The 15113-nt window shown below is 39.9% G+C and overlaps 1 protein-coding gene across 1 annotated transcript in view; it reads right to left on the bottom strand.

Moving 5' to 3' along the window:
• Nucleotides 1–13851, bottom strand: part of HELLS (helicase, lymphoid specific) — a 40137-nt gene extending 26286 nt beyond the window's left edge. The window contains exons 1-4 of the mRNA XM_044240144.1: nucleotides 13510–13851; nucleotides 12967–13085; nucleotides 5602–5724; nucleotides 2055–2111 (exon numbers count right to left, since the gene is read on the bottom strand). Coding sequence (XP_044096079.1) covers nucleotides 2055–2111; nucleotides 5602–5724; nucleotides 12967–13085; nucleotides 13510–13540 — 330 coding nt within the window. The 5' untranslated portion in view covers nucleotides 13541–13851. The remainder of the gene's footprint in view (nucleotides 1–2054; nucleotides 2112–5601; nucleotides 5725–12966; nucleotides 13086–13509) is intronic.
• Between the last annotated feature and the right edge of the window lie 1262 nt (nucleotides 13852–15113).

Raw genomic sequence — 15113 nt, 5'->3', positions numbered from 1 at the left:
GGTATTACATATTAAAAGACACTAAGCAAATAAATGCCAAATGTCTTTGCATTTGAGTCACATCCACAACTCTATTACTCCTACCAACATGTAACCTCTTTCTACATTTCCCCACTAGAACTTGCTAGTGAGTGTATTCCTTTTTCTTGATGACTCTACTTTCCTCATTTTTTTCCCATTTGATATATTTCCAAATTAAACGCAGAAGGCATTTTTATTTTGCCATGTACATTTTCTGTAACTGCAGGTTTATGCTAAAGATATTCAGTGGGTATGATGTGGAAGGACAACTCATTTTCAGTAAAATTTTTAAATTAAATATAACTGAAAGCAGAAATAAAAGAGAATAATGATTTAAAAATATTAGTGAGGGGAAATACAGGAAAGGAAGAGATGTTCAAAAAAAAAGTTTCAAAATGAGAGGAGGAAAGGAAGATCAAAAACAGGGAGAAAGTATGTATAAGAAATCAAAATAACAAAAGTAAATTTTTAAATTTCTTACATAAACCCTACACCCCACATGGGGCTCAAACTCACAACCTGAGATTGAGTCATGTGCTCCACCAAACGAATGATTCAGCGAGGTGTCTCAAGAAGGTAAATTTAAGGGGCACCTGGGTGGCTCAGTGGGTTAAGCCTCTGCCTTCGGCTCAGGTCATGAGCTCAGGGTCCTGGGATTGAGCCCTGCATCCAGCTCTGCTCAGCAGGGAGCCTGCTCCCCCCCCACCCCCCCACCCCGCCTGCCTTCCTCTCTCCCTACTTGTGATCTCTCTCTGTCAAATAAAATCTTAAAAAAAAAAAAAAGAAGGTAAATTTTAAAATAAAGTTAAAAAGTTAGAGGACTGGGGCGCCGGGGTGGCTCAGTCATTAAGCGTCTGCCTTTGGTTCAGGTTGGGATCGAGGCCCAAATCAGGCTCCTTGCTCGGCAGTAAGCCTGCTTCTCCCTCTCCCATTTCCCCTGCTTGCTCTCACTGTGTCTCTGTCAAATAAATAAATAAAATCTTTAGAAAAAAGTTAGAGGATTAAAAATACAAAATACCAAAAGGGACCGGTGAAATGGAACAGGCAGAACTTAATGGTTGGCACCTATTGAATATAGCGGCGATGGCAGGGTGGGAACAAAACCCTGACATAAAAAGTTAGCTGGGCAAAAGTGAACAACAGATTAAACATATAGGTTGAAGAGTAGGGAGTAAATGATTAAACAAGTCAAATTATCTTTTAAGTTTATATTCTTCAAAAACCCAAAATAAGGGACACCTGGGTGGCTCAGAGGGTTAAGCCTCTGCCTTGGGCTCAGGTCAGGGTCTCAGGGTCCTGGGATCAGGCCCTGCATCAGGCTCTCTGCTCAGCAGGGAGCCTGCTTCCCCCTCTCTCTGACTACTTGTGATCTTTCTCTCTGTCAAATAATTAAGAAAAAAAAATCTAAAACAATAATAATAAAAATAAAATAATAATAAAAAATAAAAAATAAATGTAAAGCTTAGAATACATGACACACAGTAAGTACTCTAAATGTTGCTCTCTATTTTCACTAGTACAACTGTTCTTTATACAAATTCCAACAATAAGGCATTAAACAGCCTCATGTTAAAACAAATTTACTCCAAAAGATCCCATCTAAAATTCAAGCTACCCCTAAATGAATGCTCTATTATCTGAAATGTTATTAGCAGATAGAATAAATTTGCTCCAATTTTGGCTTCACTGCTGCAGCTATGCACAATACAAATTTAAATTATTATGGATCCATGCTGACATGATGAGGTTGGAGGCATTAAGGGGAAAGAATAATCACTATGAGCACCAAAAGAACTGGCCACTTAGAAGAGTGAAATTTGAAATTAAGAAAAACAGAATAAGAAACTGAAAGGGTTATACTTTAGAATATTGAGAAAACAGATTTTATATGTTCCTCTGCAGCTTATAACAAATATAGGTTTCCAGATAAAGAAGGTTAAAATTAAGTAGATGATCTATAAAGTTAAGACTACAGAGGAATTTCCTCAATGTTTAAGGTAACATAAAGGACTTTCTAGCTTACTCTATATTACCTTAGTAACCTTTAGGGATTCCTTTTTTCTCTCCAATTTCTCTTTCTTCTTCTGTTCCTGTAAGATACTTTTTTCTTAGTGCCACAAGTAGAAAATGCAAAGTATAAAACACACAGCTCAAGTAACATGTACACAATGAAGAGCTATATAAAGATATAAAAACAAGGGAGCACTTCCACTTCAAACCTTTAAGGAGCAACAGGGGAACAGTCCTGCCTTACACAACTGAAATCCATAGAAGTGTATTAAACAGTGATTTTCAGACAATATGCAGCAAAGGAGAATGAACACTGAAAAAGGGAAACAAATGAGACAAATCTTGATTGTGCCGTTTACTGCCTGAAGGCAATTCTCAAGTGCAAATAGTGGAGGAAGAATTCAACAGCTCAACAGCCTCCCTGAGTTGAAGAGACAAGAGGACAAAACTTAACAGCAGCTAGCTTACTCAGGGTCAGGTACACAAAGAGAGCCCTCAAGGTACATAGGTGAAATTTCAGGTTGAGAACTATCAGTGACATGATTGTAAAACCAAGACAACTAGAAAATAGCAAGTAAAGTAATCCCTGTGCTTACAGGGGATCGATCAGGAACAGTTCATACCCATCAGGCAAAGTGACAAGAGCACTCAGAAGAGGGGCAAGTTACTACCAGACTAAAAGCTGTTCCATATGTACCCTAACAAAGCTTTAAAAGACAGACAAAAAGGGATTCAAACCATTTCCAAATGGTGGTTAAAAGATGTATGCCTTGGGTGCCTGGGTGGCTCAGTTAGTTAAGTGTCTGCCTTTGGCTCAGGTCATGATCCCAGGGTGCTGGGATCAAGTCCCACATTGCACTCCCTGCTCAGGGGGCGTCTGCTTCTCCCTCTCCCCTTCCTCCCTGCTTATGCACACTCTGTCAAATAATAAAATCTTAAAAAAAAAAAAAAGATACACGCATTATAATAACTCATTAAGTGTGGATTGTTTTGCTCTCCTATATTTGTATTTCATTTTACCATACAAAAGTTCATGAGCAAAGGAAAAAATACTTAGCAAAAGCAAAATCTTGATTGATAACTGAACTGTGAATGATGGGGACACAGGGGATTACTGTAGCCTTGATATTTGCACAAGCTTTTAAATCTTCATAGGTTATAGTGGGCAATAAATAAATTATATAGTATCTTATATAAGCACAATGGGAAGAACAGACAAGGTAAAGGGGGTCAGGAGTGTGCATACAGAAAAGGTGTCAGACAGCAATTTCACTTAAGATTGTTAGGCCAGGGGGTGCCTGGGTGGCTCAGTGAGTTAAGCCGCTGCCTTTGGCTCAGGTCATGATCTCGGGGTGCTGGGATCGAGTCCCGCATCGGGCTCTCTGCTCAGCAGGGAGCCTGCTTCCCTCTCTCTCTCTGCCTACTTGTGATCTCTCTCTGTCAAATAAATAAATAAAATCTTTAAAAAAAAAAAAAAAAGATTGTTAGGCCAGGCTTCATCAGGAAAACGTGTAAGCCAAGCTTAAAGGTGATGAAGTAAGCTATGCAGATATCTACAAGAAGATGGTTCCAAGTACAAAACAGCTAGTGCAAAGGCCCAAAGGCAGAAACACACTTTTCTAGAATGAAGTGTAGAAAAGTAAGAGGGTTGAAGGAGACAGTTAAGACTGCTTATTGTCTTGTGGCATTAAGCAGTTACCATTAAGACTTAAGGCTTGTTGGAGCACCTGGGTGGTTCAGTTGGTTCAGCATCTGCCTTTGGCTCAGGTCGTGATCCTGGGGTAGAGTCCCACGACCAACCCTGCTGGAGCAGGGAGGCTAATTCTCCCTCTCCCCCTGCATCTCCCTCCTCCTTCTCCTGCTCCGCCCGTTGTAATCACTTTCAAATTAAGTAAAATGTTAAAAAAAAAAAGAAAGAAAGAAAAAAAAATTTTGGTTTTGTCACAATCAATGTAAACTAGAAAACAGTGAAACATCATAGAAAGCAGTGAAACATAGGGGATCACCTGGCCAGGAAAAAGGAAGCACTAAAGAAAAATAAATTCTTCACTCAATAAAAATACTTCCAAAAGCAAAAGCAAATGAGGACTTTTTCAGAAATACAAAAGCTAAAAAATATATCCTCAAAAGAAAATGCAAATCAATCTATTATAAGGGAAAGCAGATCAGTGACTATTTGGTGAGGAAGACAGGAAGTGAAGGATGGGAGAAAATTTAAAAAGGGGCAGGAATTCAGTCATAAAAAAGAAGAGAACCTTGCAACTTGAAACGTGAATGGACCTTGTGGGCATTATGCTAAGTGAAATGAGTCAGAAAGATAAATACCATATAATCTAATTTGTGGACTCTTAAAAAAACAAAACACCCCAAGCTCATAAATACAGAGAAAAGACTGATGATTGGTGGTGGTGTAATGAGTGACAGGTTAAAAGGTACAAATATCCAGTTATAGTCAGTCAGGGCTATGCATTATACAGCCTGGTGATAGTTGGTAATACTCTATTGCATATTTAAAAGTTGCCAAGAATAAAGCTTAAAATTTCTTATCATAAGAAAAAAACTGTTGGGGCGCCTGGGTGGCTCAGTGGGTTAAGCCGCTGCCTTCGGCTCAGGTCATGATCTCGGGGTCCTGGGATCGAGTCCCGCATCGGGCTCTCTGCTCAGCAGGGAGCCTGCTTCCCCCCCCCCCCCTCTCTCTCTCTCTCTGCCTGCCTCTCCATCTACTTGTGATCGCTCTCTGTCAAATAAATAAATAAAATCTTTAAAAAAAAAAAAAAAAGAAAAGAAAAAAATTGTTAACTATGTATGGTAAAAGATGTTAACTAGACTTACTGTGGTGATCATTTCACAACATACACAAATACTGAATCATAACCTGAAACTAGTATGTTATGTCAATTTTACTTTAATTAAAAAAGAAGGGGGGCATAATTTTTTGAGTTGATGGCTATGTTGATTACCTTGATTGTGGTGAATTCATGGGTATATACATGTGAAAACATACAAAACTGTACATTATATACATGTGTTTTGTATGTATCAATTATATCTTAATAAATCAATTAAAAAAAAAAGACTAAGTAACATAAACATAAAGTCCACAATTTCCAGCATCCAAAAACTATCACTAGACAGGATAAAAATCAGACAAATAAATAGAGGTATATTCATACAGTGGAATCCTTCTCAAGAATAAAGAGAACAGCCTACTGAATAAACACAAGTGAATTGCAATATGCTGAGCTAAAGAGGCAAGACACAATAAAGTGTTTAATGCATGTTCCATTTGTATATTCTAGAAAAAGCAATACCAATCTATTGTGACAGAAAACAGAAATCAGAGGTCTTGGAGGCCAGGCATGGGGATCACGGAGACAAGAAAAGTTCTTGGGGTAACGGAAATGCTCCTCATGTTGACTGTGCTGGTGGTTACACAGATCTATACACTGGTCAAAACCCATCAAACAGTAAACTTAAAATGTGTAGAGCTTACTGCATGTGACTTTTAGCTCAATAAAGTCATTTTTTAAAAATGTAAGCTACTGGTTCTAATCAATTACATACACATACCTCTAGTTGTTGCTGTTCCATTTTAGTCAATAAAAATTTGGAGTAGATATTGCTTTTCTCAAGTAAATGTTGAAGTCTACGGTACCGAATGTCCACAGACTCTCTATCCCAAGACATGCGAGCCTATCCAAAAAGAAAATTTCCATGACTGTTAAGTTTTCTGACATACATGATGTTTTTGCACACGACGTTAAAAAAAAAAAAAAGGCTAAATAAATGCTCTTTGAGTTTGATATATTTCCTGTAATTAATGGGGAAAAAATATTTTTCTAGTATTAACTTTACTAACAATGGTTTGTTTTAACCCAAAACCAGGACAAATAGCTTAAAAAATAGGATTCCGGGGTTCAACATGCCATTTGGTATGATACAGCTTAGATACCAAAATATTGACATTTCAGACATTGGCCATGTTTACTGATCCATCAATTTTTGAAAGTTACAAAATTAACATTATACACTAAATACTTCAAGTAGATTTAAGTTTTTTAAACAATCAAATGATTTCAGAAAATTTTTACATACCAGTTTTATTTGAAAGAGCATCAGAATTAATAAATAATTTAATTGGCTAGGAACTAGAACAACTGTTCTTAGAATTTTAAAACTGTATTGTCTAGATGCCTGGCTGGATCAGTCGGTAGAGCATGCCGACTCTTTTTTTTTTTTTTTTTTAATTTATTTATTTATTTGACAGAAAGAGATCACAAGTAGACAGAGAGGCAGGCAGAGAGAGAGAGAGAGAGGAGGAAGCAGGCTCCCCGCCGAGCAGAGAGCCCGACGCGGGACTCGATCCCAGGACCCTGAGATCATGACCCGAGCCGAAGGCAGCGGCTCAACCCACTGAGCCACCCAGGCGCCCCAGCATGCCGACTCTTGATCTCAGGGTATGAGTTCGGGTCCCAGTTGTGCCTAGAGATTGCTTCAGAAAACAAAAAACAAAACAAAAACTGCACTGTCAAAATATTTCAACATGCTAAATCTACTTATGATTATTACAAACTTCTTCCTCCTCAGCATTGTGTCCCCAGTTTTGCCCTTGTTTTTAGGCTTGTTTTATTCCTACTCTTAGTTCAACCTTCCTCTCCTATACATTGTCAAATTACAAACCTGCTTTCTATGTTACTTTAACACACCATTTATTAAGTGATTTCTTAATCTACAGTAGGCTAGTGGTTAAGGAGGAATCCTCTCTCAGTTCACAATGATAAAGTAAAATATTTTAAAAAAATACCAGAGGGCACATGATGAAAAACATAAAAGTAACAAATAAATAGTACAGTTTAGTGGTCCACAACTTCTTTCTGTTAAGGGCCAAAGGGTAAATATTTAAATATTTGAGCATATGGCTTATAAATACTCAATTCTGCCTTTTTGGACAAGAGCAGTAATAGACAATATATAAACAAATGGGCAAGGCTATGTTCCAACAGAACTTTATTTACCTAAACAGGCACGATCCAGTTCATCATCTGTCAACTCAGTATAATCTGAATTTAAAAACAAAAAACAAAAAAAACCTACAACACACTAAGTGCACTGAAGTGAATCCAGTTGAACTCATCTATCAAAGATAAATATAGGGTGCCTGGGTGGCTCAGTGGGTTGAGCCGCTGCCTTCGGCTCAGGTCATGATCTCAGGGTCCTGGGATCGAGTCCCGCATCGGGCTTTCTGCTCAGCAGGGAGCTTGCTTCCCTCTTTCTCTCTCTCTGCCTGCCTCTCCGTCTACTTGTGATTTCTCTCTGTCAAATAAGTAAATAAAATCTTAAAAAAAAAAAAAAAAAAGCAGATAAATATATGCAAACCTTACCAACCTACTCCTGAGACAAAGTTTGTTTGTACATGAGGGTTCACATACGCATGTATGCATACATGCATAGAGGCTGATCTTGTACTTCAGAGACCACTGTATTTCCTAGATGTTCTTTTTTTTTTTTTTTTAAAGATTTTATTTATTTATTTGACAGAGAGAAATCACAAGTAGACAGAGAGGCAGACAGAGAGAGACAGAGAGGGAAGCAGGCTCCCTGCTGAGCAGAGAGCCTGATGCGGGACTCGATCCCAGGACCCTGAGATCATGACCTTAGCCGAAGGCAGCGGCTTAACCCACTGAGCCACCCAGGCGCCCCTCCTAGATGTTCTATCTTCTCTCCAGCTTTTCTTTCAAAATAAACTTTTCTTTTTTTTTTTTTAATATTTTATTTATTTATTTGACAGAGAGAGATCACAAGTAGGCAGAGAGGCAGGCAGAGAGAGAGAGGAGGAAGCAGGCTCCCTGCTGAGCAGAGAGCCCGATATGGGACTCGATCCCAGGACCCTGAGATCATGACCCGAGCCGAAGGCAGCGGCTTAACCCACTGAGCCACCCAGGCGCTCCAAAATAAACTTTTCTATTACAAAAGCAATGACAATAAAATGTGTAAGGATAAATAACATGAAAATAAATAAAATGAAAATAAATACACATTTTAGAGAAATATATAAATATATAAATATATTTATATATAAATATATTTAGGGGCACCTGAGTGGTTCAGGGGGTTAAGGCCTCTGCCTTCAGCTCAGGTCATGATCCCAGGGTCCTGGGATGGAGCCCCACATCGGGTTCTCTGCTCTGTGGGGAGCCTGCTTTCCCCTCTCTCTCTGCCTGCCTCTCTGCCTACTTGTGATCTCTGTCCAAATAATAAATAAAATCTTAAAAAAAAAAAAAAAGAAATTATATATTTAAAAAACACCCATAAAACAATTCTATCAGATGCCTGGATGGCTCAGTGGGTTGAAGCCTCTGGGTCGTGATCCCAGGGTCCTAGGGTGGAGTCCCCTGTCCCCTGTCGGCCTCTCTGCTCAGCGGGAAGCCTCCTTCCCTTTCTCTCTCTGCCTACTAGTGGTCTCTGTCTGTCAAATGAATGAGTAAAATCTTTAAAAACAAACAAACAAACAAAACCAATTCTGTCCATGCAGATAATCTCTGTTGACATCTTACAAAACTATTTTCAGTTCTTTTAGAACAGTGTTTCTTTTACTATTACCGATGTTAAGGATTACAATAGTCAATGAATGAAATAGATTATTATAAACTGAAAGATGAAATTACTTAGAATTTGAAAAAAAGATTTTTTTTGGTAAATATTTTAAGTAGTCTATACCCAACATGGGGCTCAAACTCACAAACCTGAGATCAAGAGTCGCATGCTCCAGCAACTGTGCCAGACAGGTGCCCCTGAAAAAAAAAAAATCCTTAACTTCTGGGGCGCCTGGGTGGCTCAGTGGGTTAGGGCCTCTGCCTTTGGCTCAGGTCATGATCCCAGAGTCCAGGGATCGAGCCCTGCATCGGGCTCTCTGCTTAGCGGGGAGCCTGCTTCCTCTTCTCTCTCTCTCTCTGCCTGCCTCTCTGCCAAATAAATAAATAAAATCGCTTGGCTGGCTCAGTGGGTTGAGCCACTGCCTTCGGCTCAGGTCATGATCTCAGGGTCCTGGGATCGAGCCTCACATCGGGCTCTCTGCTCTGCAGGGAGTCTGCTTTCTCCCTCTGCCTGCCTCTCTGCCTACTTGTGATCTCTGTCTGTCAAATAAATAAATAAAATCTTTAAAAAAAAAAAAAATTCTTAACTTTTGGGTGCCTGGGTGGCTCAGTGGGTTAAGCCTCTGCCTTCAGCTCAGGTCATGATCTCAGGGTCCTGGGATCGAGGCCCACATCAGGCTCTCTGCTCAGTGGGGAGCCTGCTTCCCCCTCTCTCTGCCTGCCTCTCTGCCTACTTGTGATCTCCCTCTCTCTGTCAAATTAAAAAAAAAAAATCCTTAACTTTTAAAATTTGTTTAAACTTTAATTAAAGTATTCTGGGCTTACTTTAGATATTAGATATATATGCTACCTTAAATCCTGTTCAGAATAATTTAGCAACCATTTTTTAAGTAATTAAAGATTAAATGTGTTACACTAATTTGTAAATAATATAATTAGGAAACTAACTCAATTATTAACCTTCAACACCAACCTTCCGTATTTCAAAATAATTTGGTAATAAGCCTTATCTACCATTACTGTTCTTAACAATTTTATCTGTTATATTAAGGTAAACTGTAGCTCTGTGGAAAGCACTGAGCGCCTGGCAGGAATTATCTTTTAACTAGAGTTGAAGAGTATGCCAATGGACACCAAAGGCATAAATTCCCACAGTCTACATCATTATCTCTCCAAACACCAACATCAGATTTGGGAGTAGGGGCGTAGTTACACTTCACTCTCCATAGTCTGAGCTACTTTCCTTTTATCTAACACTTATCATAACTTTTTACCTTTCCCCTCCCCAACAATATACACATTAATGCTATTCTTCACCTCTTCTAGACTAACAATAACTTCTTTCTAAAGGAAATACAGGTGAAAAGCCAAAGAAAATAACTGTAGCAAATCAATGTAAAAGCCATTCTCTACTCTTTACAAACTTTTTACAATCTCCTAAAGCAAAGTTAATGCTCCTCATTAAGAATCTTAAGCAAGCTCTTCTTAAGTACTTCTAAATATATGCCCATAAATACGTTTTTCTCCCAAAAGAAAAGGAATCTTTATTTTTGTACTTCCAATTTTTTGGTCTCCAAAGACAAGCAAGGAGAGACTAATTCTTACAATTTTCCCCATGGTCAAGTAAGGAACAACTTATAAGTTAAAAGTGCAAAAATTAATCAAATTCTTTCAATACTATAAATAAAAAGGCAATATAAGAATAATAGACCATAATACTACTAGCTTTTTGGCAAAGCACACACTGGTTTTAGTGTAAGAACTGAAGAGAGCTATACAATTTATTCATGGAGGGATTGAAAATAGATTAGAAATTGCTATTTTAGGGGCACCTGGGTGGCTCAGTGGGTTAAGCCTCTGCCTTTGGCTCAGGTCATGATCTCAGGGTCCTGGGATCGAGCCTGGCATCTGAGCTCCCTGCTCCACCCGCCCCCATCCCGCCTCTTTGCCAACTTGTGATCTCTGTCAAAAAAAAAATAAATAAAATCTTAAAAAAAAAAAAAAAAGAAATTGCTAAAGTTCTATGATGAATAACTGCTAAAGAGAAGCTAGCTTTACCATACCTATCCCTCAACAATAACAATTGCAAAAAATTTTTGGACTGATGCAAAACGTTTGTTCAAAAGCTTAAATATTTCGCTTAAAAGTATAAGTCATTTTGATTCTTTGTTTAATCAGCAAATACTTATGGTACTATAAATTTTGAGAGATCTTTGCAAAATGTGGAATTGGGGACTTGTGGCTGGCTTTCAGTGGAACATGTGACTCGATCTCAGGGTTGTAAGTCTGAGCCCCATGTTAGGTGTATAGATTACTTAAAAATAAAATCATTTAAAAGAAAAATGTAAAAATGTTTCATCCCTTGAATTAATGCATTCTGGAAATGTATTTTTATTGTACCTCATAGTCTTTCTTCAAATAGTACTATCTTTCCCAACAATCTTCATGAGTCACAAAACTGAAGATATACTACTACTCAAAATGAAGGCTTTATCATTCTTACAACCTCTGCAGTTGATTCAGTTCTAGACACATGCCCCAGGATTCACCCTTTGTAATTATCCTCTGATTACATGGCTAGTAAGTACATTTATTTTATTTACATAATCTTATATATGCTGTATAATAAAGTATTCTTTTTCCATAGTTTAAAATTCAATAAACAATTTACTGATTGCCTATATGATAGGTGAACAGCCAACAAAAACAAAACAGTAAGTGACATCCTCTCAGTAAGCAAAATGATAAGTAATGATAACGCTACTTAGTACTAGATAGTACTACAAAAATTTATACAGTGAGGAAAGGCAAAAGGTGATTCATGGTCGACTTCCCAACTCTATTAAAATTTGTTTTTCTATTACAATTTCTTAGCATTACCGTAACTGGTTATGGTTAACTATAGTAGACGAATAATAACAAAACCAATATTACTGGAGTGAAAGTACAGCATGGTGGTTAGAAAGTGTGAATTCTGGAATGACATGGCCTACATTACAATCTTGGCTCTATTAAAGCTGTGGAACTCCCCGCTCCCGGCACATTCTCTACATGCCTCAGTTTTCTCATCTGTAAAATGAAGTGAAAACAGAACCTACTTCACAGAATGCTTTAATAAAAATAATAGTTTATACTAGTAATTAAGCTAGTAAATTTAATAGTTATAATGAATAGCAGTACCTACTTTATAGTCTAGTTAAGGAGCCAATTAGTAAATACATGTACAACATTCACAACAATGTCAGGAGATGTTAACAGTGCTAGCAGAAGAATCATTTCTGTTAATATTAAACAGCAGGGAACCGACTGATTCATTAATTGCCTTTGAGGTGCAGTATTTCCCAAATTAAGTAATTCTGCACGGAGTTAATTAAATATTAAAGTATACTTCCTAAGGTATAGGGTTAAGGATAAGAACGCCTAAGACAGCCAGAGTTCAAATTCAAGTTCACTGGTGTGTGACCCCACCCAACTGCCCCAGCTTCCTCATATGTAAATGCAGAGATATCAAAAGTACCTACAGCATCACAATACCCGGAGTGCTAAATAAATTACTACAAGAAAATAATTTAGGCGGCAGAATGTAAGTGGGGGTGGCTATCACTCCTTTTTTTTTGAACAGGGGATGATGAAGCAACAAGGTGGGGCTTTATTACTGGGAGTGAAATACACTTAAGAACTGAAATTTCGGGGCGCCTGGGTGGCTCAGTGGGTTAAAGCCTCTGCCTTGGCTCGGGTCATGATCCCAGGGTCCTGGGATGGAGCCCCGCATCAGGCTCTCTGCTGGGCGGGGAGCCTGCTTCCTCCTCTCTCTCTGCCTGCCTCTCAGCCTACTTGTGATCTCTGCCTGTCAAATAAATAAATAAAATCTTTAAAAAAATTTTAAAAAAACCCTGAAATTTCAAGTGGTTAAAAACTGCTTCGGTCATCTGCAAAATATATACTCTGTAAAAGAAAACCACTTATCGCCGAAAATGTACACCCCATTTTTATCTAAACAATCTCACTTAGCACTAGTCCAGGAAACCAAAAGGAAAACGGCAAGTTTATCACTTTAAGTGGTCAATAGCACTAAATACCTAAGAAATAGCACAAAATACCGATTTTGGAAGAATTAATCTAGCTAAAGAAGCAACTTGAAACGTTCTCCGACCTAGACTACAAATCTCAGAAGCATCATTGAAAGCATGAGCAAAGGTGTCTCAAAGACAGCGTTGAGTAAACATACTAACAGATAAATAACAGCCCGTTTTAAAGATCAAGAAAAAAGCAGACGGGAGACCAAACCTCCGAGGAAGGTCCCTGCTGGCTCAAACGACGATGAACTTGATTCCTAAATTACCTTTTCGATCATCTTCCGCTCCCTTTCAAGTCCAGCAGCCTCTAGCTGTTCTTCCTCCTCCAGCATGGCTTGAGTAATCACGGCAGGCTCCGGTTCAACCATGTCTGAAGTCGGGGACCCTAAGAGGGAATAAAGTTTTCAAATTGCAGTTTTAAAAAATTACCGGTTACTCAACTCCCACATTCAACAACCTTTCCCGGATGCATCTGAGGCAAAAGCTGAAGACCCACGGGACGCCACCATCAGTCCTCTGAAAACATCCTGGGTCTCCACAATGTCAACAAGTGGCCAGGACCCCAGCGGACCAGTAGGGATGCTCGCGAAAACGCGGCCCCGCTGTGTGAAGTCTCCTACACCGCGCACATATGCGCATCTGGGGCCCTCCACTCACCTTCCACAGCTTCTTGCCCTCCCTCCCTCAGTCTCTGCCTGGAGTCAGCTCTACCCACCAATCTCGGCTGTAGCCTCCATGCTGCCTCCCTCCCCTCCCGCCCCCAGCCCGGACGCCGCCGCGGGCGCCGGAGGAAGGGTCTCCGCACTCACCACCGCTACTCGCGGGCCGCTGCGCCGGCATGGCTGGACACACACTCTGGAACCCGATCCTCCGCTCTCAGGGTCTGCAACACCGCGCACCGAAGTCTCACAGACGCTGCCTGCTCAGGCTCCTCACCAATCCCCCGGCCAAGGAAAAACGCGCGCTTCTGCTTCGCGGGAAAACGTCGTCATCTCGCGATACTTTCTGCTCTCCGCCCCGCCCCCCGAATCCCGGAGGCGCGAGATTTGGCGCAATTTAGCTTTCATCAGAACCCACCTGGCTGACCTTGGGCGATTACTTAGATGTCTATCTTGGGAAAACTGGGTTCTGCTGCTAGCTTGTTAACTAGGTCTGTAACACTGGACGAGTGAGTCTGCCCACTGTGGAGGGCCCAGTTTCCTCACGTATTGGATGATGGTTCAGAATTACACTTCAGGAGCGCTCTTATTTGCAAGGCCCCTTCACCAATTGGCTGATATGATTAAATCCCGTCAATCGATGATCTTTTAGACAGGAAATACGTATGACTATTCAGGTGAGAATGTCAGAGACAAATACCGCCAATCTCACTCACCATCCTTGGTGCACAGTGCCCATTTTGGGTGAAAACTCCCCGAAATGACCCAGAAGAGAGCTCCGCTGGGGGTGACATGGGAGAGAAAAATAGGCTAGTAAGATTATGGCAGAGTTCAGGAAAGGTATTTCAGGATAAGGGAGAACTGATTGTAGTGATAAAGCAAGCGGAGTGGCCAGGAGAAAAGAAGATTCAGGAATAGACCAGGGGGCGCTTGGGTGATTCAGTCGGTTATGCGAATCACTTGATTTCTGCTCTCCCAGGATCTGAGGGTCATGGGATGAGCCCTTAGGCAGGCTCCCCACTCCAAGGCGGGGGTCTGCTTGAGATTCTCTCCGCTGCCCTTCTTCTGCTCACCTGCAATGGCATGCGCGCGCGCTCTCTCTCTAAATAAAATAACCGAATCTTAAAAAAAAAAAAAAAAAAAAAAGGAATTGACTGGGCACCTGGGTGGCTCAGTGGGTTAAGCCAGAGCCTTGGGCTCAGGTCATGATCTCAGGGTCCTGCGATGGAGGACTGTTTCGGGCTTTCTGCTCAGTGGAGAGCCTGCTTCTCCCCTTCTCTGCCTGCCTCTCTGCCTATTTGTGATCTCTCTGTCAAATAAATAAATAAAATCTTAAAAAAAAAAAAAAAAAAGGAATAGACCAATAACTAGAATGGGAACCCGAAAGAAGAGACTGGACTTTTGTTACTGGTTTTTTTCTTCAGCCTATAATTCCACCCTTTCTTGTCTGCAATCCCTTTCAATAAATTCCTTGGCTCCCTCCCCTTCTGGAAATTGTATACCTGCCATGTTACCATATGTTTCCTTCATTTCTGACTTGGGAAAACTTTAATAATTGTACAAAATTAAGAGCTTGCAACATACATCCATCATGAACATCTTCAGCAATCTTCATAACACTCTGAGATTAGATTTATTTCTAATCATTTCTGAAGAGTGTTATTCTTCATAACACTCTCAGATTATTTTTATTCCTACATTGTAGGTAAGAAAACTGATTCTCAGTGACACTGACTTGCCCAGAGGTCTGTGGT

This window comes from Neovison vison, chromosome 2 (genome assembly GCF_020171115.1).
Source record: "Neovison vison isolate M4711 chromosome 2, ASM_NN_V1, whole genome shotgun sequence".
Taxonomy (NCBI): Eukaryota; Metazoa; Chordata; class Mammalia; order Carnivora; family Mustelidae; genus Neogale; species Neogale vison.
The sequence above is the reverse complement of the archived record's forward strand: the minus strand, read 5'-3'. Positions and strand labels throughout refer to the sequence as shown.